We start from the raw sequence: 12,693 nt of genomic DNA on the forward strand, positions 1-12,693 counted from the left end.
GGAGGGGCAGGTACAGATTTCTTCCCATTTGTGACCAGTGACAGGATCCAAGGGAATGGCATGAAGCTGAGTTGTGGGGAGTTAGGTTGGATATCAGGAAAAGACTCTTCACCCAGTGGGTGAGGGGGCACTAGAACAGTTTCCCAGGAAGTGGTCACAGCACCAACCCAGACAGAGTTCAAGAAGCATCTGGACAATGCTCTCAGGCACATGGTGTGGCTCTTAGGGTGTTCTGTGCAGGGCCAGGAGCTGGACTCAGTGATCCTAATGGGTCCTCTTAAGCTCAGTATATTTTATGATTATTTAATAACCTGGACTGGTTGACTGAACAGTGGCACCCTCAGTGGCACTGAGATGCAACGTGACATTTTTGGTATTTTCTGTTATTTCCATATTACTTGTGGTCAGATCCGTCTGTCAGAGGCATATTTCCCTGTTCAGTCTAGAGGCTTCTAGGAGGGCAAAATTGGTCATTGTTGAGAGGTTTTGAGGTTTTCTTGTTACATCCATCAGAACCATCGTGCTGCATCTCATGCTGGTGTTATTTTGAATTCAGTCAGAATTCATCTGACATCTCATGCATCATGGTATGGTGGAGAGAAGAGGTCAATTCTCTTCTCCTCAAAGTCAAAGCAGGAAACACTTGGTACAAATGCTGTGAGGAAAGCACGTGTATAATGATGTGAGATTCAAAGAAAAAAATCTTGCATTTTTAATCATATCACAGAAGTCTTACATTTTTCTGTCTCTTATAAACAAAATTCTTGCAATGGTTAAAAATTTTGCAAAGATGAAAATAAGAGGCTTTTTTTCTTGGAAGTTTTTTCCAGTCATACATTATGAGATAGGGTGGTGCATGAGTGCTTGAAGTCTGCTGTGTGCATACTTTCTGCTGAGGATTAGTGCCGTTGTGTAGCTGATGAAATGTTGGGCTTGGCTTATAAAAGTGATGGGGAGGGAGAGAAGGAGAGTCAGTCTAATAAATCTGAAACTATGAGCATAAACTTGATTTTGAAGTGGCAAACTGATGGAGCATTTGGTTGCTCATGCTAGTGGGGAAGGACAGAGCATTAAATAACCGTATTTTGCACAGGGGGAGGGAAGATTCCTCTATCCTTTGGCTCCCCGGGCAGCACTCCAATACTCCTGCACCTTTATATCTGCCTGTGCTCCCAAGTGACACCCTCTCCCACAGCAGAAGGTGAGCTGATGAGTCTGTTGTTTACTGCCAGCTCTTCATCCCTAAATCTTCTCCTTTGGGGCTATATGTGTCCTAAGAGCCACCAGAGGTCTGGGCAGCAGAAAGGGTTTATCCCTTTCAGCCCACGGTGGCAGGCTGGGTGGCACACACGTGTGGTTAATCACCTGCACATCCCTTCCTGTGTTCTTAGGCAAGAGCATTCGTATGTCTGCAGAAAGGATCTATGAGCTGGAAGGTTCAGTTTTTCACTTGGTTTTGCTTTTCTTCTCATTTATTTATTTAAGCCAGGCTATATAAGGACGATGAGAGGCTGTGTGAAAATGTGGCTTTCAGTTGATTTAAGATGAGTTACAGAAGTGTTGGAATTTGCTATTCTAACCTCATGGCTTTATAATAAAGCTGAGGTTAGCCCTGTTGCAGCCCTGTCTGCACCAAGAAAAAGTGGTTTTTAACTGGAGCTGGTGTATGCTGTAAGGAGTGGATGGGAAGGGGTTTGCAGTGAGCCTAAAGATCTGGGTCTCTCAGGGCGGGTGTGTGCTAGCAGCACCTCATGTGATTTACTGGCTTTGAGCTGGTGAAGCTGGTTTACTCTTTGAGGGTGTAGAATGGTGTGCTTCACTTTTGTGGCTAAGTTGGGAGACAGACAAAGGGATCAAAACCATGTTTGTATAACAGGGAAAAGTCAGATGTTCTGCCTGCAAAACTGGCATAGCACTTTGAGGACTGATTTTCAACTTTACCTCACTAACCTGTTGGCTGAGACCTGTTAACACATCCATGGTGGGATGTCCCTCTCGGCAGAAGCAAGACAGTCACATCAGCAAGAAGAGATGGGCACTGGATGGCAGCCTTTGCCACACTGATGCTCATCCAATACTGGAGAAGATCAAGTGGATGTGGTAAAAATATTTGTGCCTGGGATCAGTGGAGTCAGGACAAAATAGGGAGCCAAGTGTTTCAGAGCAGTGAGCAAACCTCCACTGGGGAACTAACGAGGCTTTGAAGTCATTTCACTGATATCAAACTTGGAAATCCTTTGTAAGAACTGAGATGCTTTATGGGCTGTTCAATAAAGCACTTGACTGGGAAAGGAACAAATATTTTATTAGGCTGACACTGAGTACTTTTTGTTTCAGGTTTTGGGGGAAGCAGGGCTGGCAATTATGTTTAATTGGTATCCTTTTCCTCTTGTTATCATTGGTGTATTGATTGCTGGGAAAACAAAATGCATGGGTTTTAAATTTTACTGTAAAGTGAGGGCTCTCTTGTTTGTTTTGTTTAGCTCTGTGTACTCATACCAGCTCATTTTTCTTCGCTTTGCTGGCGAATATAGTGTTTTGATTGAAAATTATACTAAATAATCAGTTACGTGGGATATTTAATGACAAGAAAAAAATCTTCAAAATATTTTTCCCATAGGAAAATCATGCACTTCACTTTCTGAACCTAAGAATGCTAGCATGAATCTGCATTCTTCCTGTGATCCTGCTACAAAAGTAAATACATGCGTGCACAGCATGCTTGAAAGCCTTGGAGGTTAAGGTATAGTAAACCTCAGGAGCTCTGATGCAAGACAGATCCCTAGAGTAAGTTCAGTTTTTCCCTCATATAGTTTTAATTTAGACATTCTTAGACTTACAGTGTACTGTCAGTTTTCCTTCCCTGTGGGAAGCTGACCTGCTGCATGAGAATAAAAGCTGATAGATGAGAGAAGAGCAGTTGAAATTGAGGAAGGCCTTTGCCACTGTGTCCTATAAGATCCTCACAGACACACAGCTGCTGCAGGGGCTGGAGGAGCCGAGAGTGGATTGGAAACTGGCGGAACAGGCCCAGCAGCACAAAGTCCAGTTGGGTTGAGTGACTATAGGGGTGTGCTTCAGAGGTCAGTGCTGGATCCCACCTTACTCGTCCTCTTCATTAATGATCTGGATGATCACAGTGTACCTCCAGAAGTTTGCATATTAGACAAAACTGGTAGGAGTGGCTGATACATCAGAGAGTCATGCTGCCATCCAGAGGGACATCAACAGGCAGGAGAATTGGGCTCACAGGAGCCTCGTGAAGTTTTGCCACAGAGAAGTGCAAAGCCCTGCATCTGGGGAAAAGCATCACTATGTGCCAGGGGCTACTCACCTGAAAAGCAGCTCAGCAAGAAAGGACCTGGGTGTCCTGGTGGACACCAAGTTGATCACAAGCCGCAAAGATGATGGGCTAGAGCATCTCTGTTGGAGGACATTTGGTTTTTGGGAAGCTGCTGGTGAGAAGATAGTCCTCCAGGGACTGTCTGCAGGCAGCACTTTCCCATGGTAGGTGCTCAGGGCTGGGCACTGTCACATCTGTCCCAACACAGTGCTGCAGCTGCTGACATCTCCCAGCTGTATAGGGGGAGAGCTGATTTAAACGGGTCCTTCTACAGTCACAAATCCAGTAACTTGTCTTCCCAGTTTGAACAGAAATTGGGACCACAAAAGCTGCACCAAGTCAGAAGCCCCAGCCAGGTCAAAGGGACATCACTTAACACGTGACTCAGCAGTAATTATGGCTGGCAAATTTATATTTATCCTCCACGTGTCAGGTTTACTTTAGATCTGCATGCACTGTCTCCATCTCAAAGTGTGTGTTCAGCTCACTGCAAGGTAAGCAAGTTGATGCTGTCCAGGCGTTTCTGCACAATACCAAGGATAAAAAAAATAAACTACGATTGTAAATATTTTATTTTCAGAAATTTGGTGAAAGGTTCCCCCAAGTATGATGGTTCAGAGACCCCAGAAACAGGCCTATGAGAAATATTAAAGATTTGGGAATAGCAAGATTAATCTGAAATAATTTCAAGGTAGCCCTGTTTTTATAGTGCTGGCTTACACGTAATAATGTTTATGGTGTAAACAGTGGTCCTTTTGGAAGCAGAGCCCATCAGTTATGTGTTACAGGCAGTTAGTGAAATAGTTTGTGAATGGAAAAAAGAAAAGGGAAAAGACATCCAGGAGTACAGCGGCAAGTGCCGTTTCCCTTATGCTTAGGGTATGTCACAGTTTCCACCGCTAATGTAGGGGATTTTGTGAGGCCATCAAATTGGGTATAAAAATTGACTACAGGTTGAAATTTGTCAGGAAAATGTTCTGCTCCTTCCACAGCATTTATTGTCTGTCTTGTATATATTGCCCTTGGGAGTGAAGGCGCTGGTTTCAGGCCCATGACAGGATTTTTTTTTTCAATTGCTCTGATTTGTTTTTAAATGAGAAAAAAGTGAGTTCTCTTCTCCCTGGAATGAATTGCTAACTACAAATTGTTGACAACAGCAATATAGTTAGCAAATATATGACTCTAATGTGCTTTTTGCAGGCGATTAGCCTGTGCAATAGGCAGACGGCCGTGGTATTTATTCAACTGAACTATTTAAAAGACTGAAGTACCATCAGTTAGTCAGACTGCTGCATTTGAGAACCATCATGCTGTGTGCTGAAGCAGTGTATACATATTGTCCATGTCCCATCTATAATGTGCCATTTTGCACTGCTGTAGTGATTTCCTTTCTCTCTTGTTTCCCCAGGGCTTAACAGCTTGGATGGGAGCCTTGACACAAATAGCTTTGCTTCTTGAAAGGATCCACAAATGCAGCAGTGGAAAATAAACCTGTTGCATTATTTGCATTGGAGCGTTATGTCTCTAGCATCTTTTGAAATTGTCTGATGAGGTTCTTATTTTTAACTGCTCCTTGGCAGCATTCAGCTCATCCTCCACAATGTAGCTTCCACAGAGTAAGAAGTACCATGTGGCAGTACATACGTGCATGGTGAGCAGGAGATGTGCAGAGGGATGGGCAGCAAAGGCTATGAGTGTAACTTCCATTCTGGCAGTGATACCCTGGTGTAGTCTTCCCTTCTCTCTCTGGCTGGTGCCAGAGTGAATCCTGCCCATCTTGCCAATGCCTTTCTCTTCTTGCCCTCAATTGATTTTGAATGATACCTCCTAAATCTTATCAGGGAGTTGCTTGTTGGGTGTTTAAGTCAAGGGACTGAGGTGGAAGAGGGCAGAGCTATACTGGGATGTTTCCCTGGTGCCCCGTAGAGGAGACAGAGAAGTGCATGCCCAGTGATTCCCTTTTTATGATGACCAAGCAGTGATTATTGAGCCCCTTTTTCAGTAGTGGAACTGTGTTTGGGGTCCAACTGTGAGCCAGCAAGAGGGTGAAGGCCAGCTTGCTTTAAGAAATATCCTGTAGGTCTCCTCTGCTCTGCCTGCCCCATACCTTGGAGGCATTCTCCATCAGCCAATCTGCAAGCAGAAGGGGGAGAGGCCCCACTGGCCATCATGGTGCCTCTGAACCTAGCTGATGTGTGTGGTGTATCAAAAACAGCACCACAAATGGTGCAACATGGAAGGGAAGGCAAGCTTACTACAAGCTGTGGGATTACTCCTTTGCCCTTTGGTGCTTGAGGATTACGCTACTAAAAGCATACATGGGGTAGCCAGGATTCTCAGTCCCAGGTGCCTAAATGAATAGGTGGGAAATGTGAAAGGCAAACACTGCTGAGATCATTTCTGGGTTGCACACGTGGGAGAGCCCACTTGTGTATTTGTGTCATAATAGTTCCATGTATTTGTTATATGAAAGCTCCCTTTATTAAAATACATTTTTTTTTCTATTCTAGCAACAAAACACCAATAATATTATGGTAAAGCCTTTGTCTATGGCTGAAAATGTAGAGACCAAAATCTGTAGTATAGAAAATGATTTGTAGTTGGTTGGATCAGTGGCATCAAGCAGCGTTTTGGGAAAACATTGAAGTCCATATCCAACCATAATTTTGTCCTCAAGCAGCTCCATTAAGTCAATATTTTTAGTTTTCTCTTTGTTGCTGTGTTTATACTCAAGGGAAGCCCTATTTTCCAGGAGATACTGAGCCAAGCATCCCACAAAGGGAGCGTCTAATCCTTTCCCATAGTGTGCACAGTATAATTTGAGTTCTGCGTAGATGAGGTACAAGCCATGGTACAGACAAGCAGACAGAGCACAGGGAGAGCTGTGCTGCAGCCCCACAGGAAGGCACACAGCAGCCCTGAGAAAAGTCTGTTTCACAGCCATCAGCAGGAGATTAAAAAAAAAAAAATCTGGAGTTATCACTACCTTTCAAATCATTTGTATATAGCTAAGACACCATTTCCTGTACAGTCACACACATCATTGCATAGTGCCATGAACTTCACTCTTATCAGCATCCTGATGGGAAAGCTCGGGTTATTTACAGTAGGGCTTGTTTCAGCGTTTCAGGCTTCTTTTCAGTTAAAACAAACAGCAAATTAAATACAAAATAGATAAGTAGGGAAAGTGAAATTGATTGTCCCGGACTGAGGTATGATAGGCAGAGGAAACTTAAGGCACTTCCTCTAGATTACATTACCTTCTTTTATGTATATTAGATACATGAAACTTATTTTAAAAACCGGGTAACTGAATATTTTATGTGTAGTGAAGCAGCAATTTTAAAAGACCAAAAATATCCCCAAGTCCCAGCACATGCTTCAGGTTGACTTTTTATTCCAGGAGAAGTATAGTATAGCCATTACTGTGAATGCCAATTCTGAAAATTTACTTTTGTTTCAGTCACTTCCACAAGGATTTTTAGGGTTTTGTACTGTGTACTCTATGTACACAGTATATAAAAAAGGAGTCCAGGAACTACAAAACACCTTCGGACAACTTCAATCTGACTCTTGATCTCAGATGTTCAAAGTTTTGTCATTTGAGGCTTGGGGACTTGGATTTTTTCTCTCTGCCTGCTTACTGACCTTGATAATAGATTTTTAGTCTAACACGTGTTTAGCAGCCCTGGGATTCCCTCCCAAATGAAACTAAAAATAGCTTTACAGGGAGCAGGATCAAGTTGTGCTGGACTCCACTGTACCTGGCAGCCAGTTACTGCCAAACTGCAGGCTGCAGGCAAGATCAGGAAATAATTTTAAGTATGTGTATATATATATATATATATAATTTTTTTTTTTTTTTTAGTGATGACATCCTCAAGAAACAGGTGTACTGGAATACAGAAAGTTACATTTCTACATAGAAAAGATGAGGGGGAAAAAACCCCACCCCAAACTCATAAACCTGGGTCAAGGGCTGCACCTCACCTTTCTTGTCTCCTTCCCCTCACACAGTGGGGCCCTCCTGGAGGTAGTGACCTGGCTCCCAACAGTGTGTATTTACTAATCCCAGGCACACATGGGGTTCAGTGTGGAAAACAATATTTGACTGTGCCTTGAAAAAAAATACAGCCAAGCTTACAGGCTTTTCTCCATGGTTTCTGAGGGTGATAGATGAGCTCTTCTTCCCCTCACCTCGGCGTTTCCTCTGCCTCCAGCCCTGTCGCCTTTTAAAGCAGCAATGGGGAAATTTCATTATGTTTTATACTTTCATCTTCAGTGGTGATCTGTCTCATTCTCCATGGGTCTCTGCAGCATGCTAATCCCTCAAGTCTCTTACACAGCATAATTTTCATCTTAATTTTTGTGTTTCTCAGTGTTTAATGGGTTTGCCAGGGGAACAGGGGGTGATTTCCTGTCCCCACCAGATCATTAATTCTCTATAAAAACACTGCAATCTCACACATCTCAAGCAAACAGAAACATTGGGAAGGGACAGTGTCGTGTGCAGAACACTCAGCTGTGCTGCAGCAGCTGGAGGAGCAAAGATGCTGGTGTGCACTGCAGAGACCAAAATGGTCATTTGAAAAACAGGGAGGGAGAGATTATGTAAGAGCAGTAGAAAATGGCTTTTTAATTCCTTAACAGAAATGATGATGACTTTTTTTTATAGCTTAATCTGCTGAGCTGTCTCCTTGTAGTCTTTATTTTTATGAACAATTACTCTTCCTTTTTTTTCAAAACAACACTGGCCCAATGGTTTTCTTACTGATACTTGTCACTTTCTGAACAAGGAATTTTAATTTTGCTTCTGTTTTCAGCACTTTGGCGTATCTGCCTTTCTGTAATCTGTCTCAGCCAAAGCTGGAAAAAAGGAAACAAACAAAAAAACCCCAACCCTATATTTTTGAATCTTTTCTGCAGAGCATTTCATGAGATGGGAAAAATCCAGAATTATTCTCCTTAAGCCAGCAGCAGGAGGCGAAAATAAATGACTCATGTGTTTACTTCTAAAAATCCTTTTTAAGAACTCATATGTGCCTGATAAATTATTAGCATTTTACCCAACTAGCCTCTGCTATCAACTCCTGGCACTTCTGTAGGTAGTCCTGCACTCACCGTAGTATCTCACTGCCAAATCCAAGGATTTACAGGTCTCTGGAGGGATTTAGTAGACTTCCCATTTCCTTGCCTTCAATATTTTTTAAGCCTCTGTTTGTGGACTTTTGGGTTCTTCCCCTTTCCCTTGACCTCTGCAGGTTTGTTGGTCTTACAAACATCTGTGCCAGAAAATTATTTCTGTAAGCACCAGAGCCAAGGAGTTTTTTACATGCTCTTAGACCCAGGCACGTCCCCAGGCTGAGACCCTTCACCCAGACAATTTCAATTTCAGAGTGGTGATGCCCTCCCTGTCATCTCCTGTCATCCCAGTCCCAGTTCATGTGCCTGCAGGACACAGGGAAGTGCCTTGCTCCATAGCCTGGATAGCTGGGCAGTGGTGATGGCACATCATTTGCTCCTAGGGAGCAGGATTCAGCTGTGTGCTGGTGAGAAATGTACATTTGGGGTGTGCTGGTGCTTTCCCATGGTAACAGAGTTGAAACTGGACAAGTTTCCATGGTGATTATTACTATGGCAGGATTCTCTTCACACTTTGGGAGAGACATGGGCAGCACCAGGTGAAGCAGCCAAGCATCAGCCAAAGTCTGCTGGCAGCAGCTCACAGGGCACAAATTATTTATCCTTCTTAGTGCCATTAATTCACTGATTTTTCCCCCCCCCCCAGGGGAAGGAGTTGTTGATCTTTAGGGGAAACAGGCTGCATATTTCACCACTGTCATGAACAGAAACTATCCCTACTCCTTTTTAATTGCCATTTGCTTGGTCCATATAAAGAGTTGGGCTGTCAAAATGGATTTTAAGTTGTTTGGATTTTTTTTCCCCCAAGCCTTTAATGAATCAGATGCCTGGGTCACATTAGTGTCTCTGTCTAGCTCTGTGGCAGAGTGAACACTGGAATTTGCTTTGCCATGGCATGGCTGTGCTCCTTTCTGATTGTGCACAGGGCAGTTTTGGGATGAAAAAGGGACAAGTACTGAAGGGGAATGAATTCAACCAATGGTTGAATGTTTCTTGGCTGCAGTATTTTTAGAAATGTTTTGGGGCTTCTGTTGAGTTCAAACAGCATGCTGTCACTCAGCTCTGACATGCATTGTCATTATGTGAGGCTTTGTTTAAAAATGTGGAATGGCCATCCTTGTTTCAGGCTGTGTACTGAGAGGTTATTTTGGCTGCAGGCAGTCCTTAAGGCCATGTTTATGGCTAAATATAAGTTCTTCAAAACGTTCTGCACAACACTCAGGGCTGTATGTATATCCAGCATCTCTGTATATATAGTACGGTGTATTACAGAGCCGTTAGCTTGAAGTGTGGAAATATTTAATGGCTTTTCTTTGACGATGGGGTTTTTACAGGCAATTGCAAATATTATTTTAGGGAAGAGATTTATGTGGTGCCTAAAATATGTTTCTGGCTTGCAGGCCAAATTATGTCGGCGCTGATGCTCCTGGCAGCGTGGAGCCGCCGCTGGTCCCACTGACAACGATGTAGAAGTGGTGCTGGCAGAGCCCAAGAAGCCCTGCGGCATGGAGGAGCTGTACAAGGATGCCCCAAACCTGCCTGTGGATGTCACCAACTCACCCTCGGCCATGGCCAACAACAAGCTGGAAAATGGGGTGGCCCAGCTGATCACGGCAGAGGCTTGGAACATCAACTCGGCTGACCTGATGAAGAAGGCCCTTTCCCCACTGGTGACAGTCCCCGCGCCCTCCATGCTGACGCCACCGGCCGAGTCGCAGAGCGGGGTGGCCCTGAAGGTGGCGGCCACCGTGCTGCAGCCCATCTGTCTGGGGGACAGCCCCGTGGTCCTGCCCATCCACCTGCAGGTCGCCGGCAGCGCGGCCCCGCAGATGCCGGCCACCAATGCTGCCACCCCCTACGTGATGACCACGCAGGGCCCCGTCCCGCTGCCCGTCCTCCTGGAGCAGCACGTCTTCCAGCACCTGAACTCGCCCTTGGTGCTGCCCCCGGGGGCTGCCTGCCCCGCCAGCCCCCTGCACGCCGGCCTCTTCCCCGGCACCGCCACCCCCGTCGGGCAGCCCCAGCTCCTGGACCCCAAGCCCTCCGGCCAGACTCAGGAGCCCGTCCTGCCCCCGGTCTTTCAGACACCGGGATTCGCCGCCGTCCTTCAGGACCTGTTTCCCTCACAGGGCGCCCTGGGCTCAGCCCCCTGTCAGCCGCCCCCCGACTACGCCACGCTCCCACCCCAGGCCTTCAGCTCGCCCCTGTCCCCGCTGGTGCCCCCGGCCACGCTGCTGGTGCCCTACCCCGTCATCGTGCCCCTGCCCGTCCCCATCCCCATCCCCATCCCCGTCCCCATCCCTGTGCCCCACGGCGCCGAGGCCAAGGCGGCCCCTGACCCTCCCAAGCCGCCACTCTTCACCGCCAACTCCTGCAAGGGCACCCAGACACCCCTGGAGAAGGAGGAGACGAAGCCCTTCGAGCTCCTCCACCCGCGGGAGTTTCCCCAGCTGAGCCGTCACACCGTCATCAAGATGGGCGGCGAGAACGAGGCGCTGGACCTCTCCATGAAGGGGCCGCCCGCGCTTCGGGCCAGCGAGGCCGCGCCGCCGCCGCCGCCGCCCGAGGACGGGGCGCTGGACCTGTCCCTCGCCTCCTGCCGCAAGCCGGGGGCGCCGCACGGGGAGGCGGCCGGGCCCGGCCCCGCCACCGCCGCCGAGGCCGGAGCCCACCCCGCGCCGGACAGGCTCCCCGGGCCGGCCGCGCCCTTCGCCCCCTGCAAGCCCCCGGAGGCGGCGGGCAAGGCGGAGGGCCGCGGCGCGGGCGGCAGCGCGGCCGAGCTGCTGCGGCAGCCGCAGAAGTGGCTGGTGGAACAGGCGGGCAGGGCGGGCTGCGAGCCCAAGGCCGGCAACAACATCGAGATCGTCAGCACCTCGCAGACGGCCAAAGTCATCGTCTCCGTCAAGGATGCCGTGCCCACCATCTTCTGCGGCAAGATCAAGGGCCTGTCGGGAGTCTCCACCAAAAACTTTTCCTTCAAAAGGGACCTGCCCCAGGACTCGGTGCTGCAGTGCTACGATGTGAAGAGCCCGCCCGAGCCCCGGGACAGCGCCGAGGCCCTCAGGAAACCCGTCAAAAACAGGAGCGTAAAGCTAAAGAAAATGAACTCGCCGGAGATACATATTCTTCCAATCAAGAAGCAACGGCTGGCTGCCTTTTTTCCAAGAAAGTAAATTATGGGTTTTTAGAATTTTAAGATTATTATGAGAAGAAGAAGAAAAAATAATAAAAAGATGCACTCAGTTTTAAACTCATTTAAAACTTTAAACTATCTTTGTAAGTTATTTTTGGGGGAAGAGGGAGAGGATTGGATGTAGAGTCCCTATAAGCTGGGTTGGTTTGGTTTTTTCTTTTCTTTCCTTTTTTTATTTTTTTCTTTTTTTTTTTTTTTTTTTTGTTACCAAATTTTGACTTTTCATGGGAAACTGAATAAAAAGCAAACTATTTTTCAAGCAGATTGCACATTTTGCAGCTTTAATGGAGTAATGGATGAGTCAGAGGGGTAAGAGCTATTTTCACTGCCATAAAGTGCTTTGATGATGTAACTCTTCATAACAGTCGGAATGGAAATTTCAAAATAAATGTTTGTACGTGCTAATTGGTTGCGGCATTCTTTTCTCATTTCCAAATCGCTTTCAGTCTACACAGAAGGTCGTGCAAAAAGTCTGTAAGCTGTAAAGCGCTGCAACTGACTTGTGATGAGCCTAAAATGTTAAAAAAAAAAAAAAAAGCTAAGAAAAATTATCTTGTCCCGCAGCAGTGTTGAAGAGCATGTCACAACAACTGCTAACAATGCACCCAAATGAGCCACCAGAGGAGTGAGAGTGAGCACTGCAGCCTAGTGCACACCTAAGACATAGTAACTGTGAGAGACCCATAGCAAACCATCTTAAGTAATGTTTTCAGTCTTTTAAAATAGAAAAGCCTAAAAGTCTGGGGAATTTGATTGCCAGGGGCAGGAGGGGAAAAAAGAGTCACGTAATTTTCCCCAGCCTGACTACAGCTATGTGGAAAAATTGTTTACTGTTAGTTTTCTAGGTTTCTTTGATGGCTGAAATCAGTGCACATAAAAGAGCAGAACTGTGTAACTTCATCACTCAGCAGTGTACAAAACTGCCTATATCAATGGAGAAATATGAATGTACAATTAAAATAAAAGTTCGGCTAGGTTACAGTTTTGCACTTGTCTGTGGAAATGAGCTGGAGGT

At 46.2% G+C, this 12,693-nt stretch overlaps 1 protein-coding gene across 2 annotated transcripts in view; it reads left to right on the forward strand.

Annotated features, from left to right (window-relative positions):
• Window positions 1-12,083, forward strand: part of RAI2 (retinoic acid induced 2) — a 46,005-nt gene extending 33,922 nt beyond the window's left edge. For both annotated transcript variants that reach the window (XM_066313927.1, XM_066313928.1), the window contains exon 2: window positions 9,886-12,083. In XM_066313927.1, the coding sequence (XP_066170024.1) occupies window positions 9,991-11,658 (1,668 nt within the window). In that variant the 5' untranslated portion in view covers window positions 9,886-9,990 and the 3' untranslated portion in view covers window positions 11,659-12,083. The remainder of the gene's footprint in view (window positions 1-9,885) is intronic.
• The last annotated feature ends 610 nt before the right edge of the window (window positions 12,084-12,693 follow it).

Source organism: Sylvia atricapilla, chromosome 2 (genome assembly GCF_009819655.1).
Source record: "Sylvia atricapilla isolate bSylAtr1 chromosome 2, bSylAtr1.pri, whole genome shotgun sequence".
In the NCBI taxonomy this organism is placed as follows: domain Eukaryota; kingdom Metazoa; phylum Chordata; class Aves; order Passeriformes; family Sylviidae; genus Sylvia; species Sylvia atricapilla.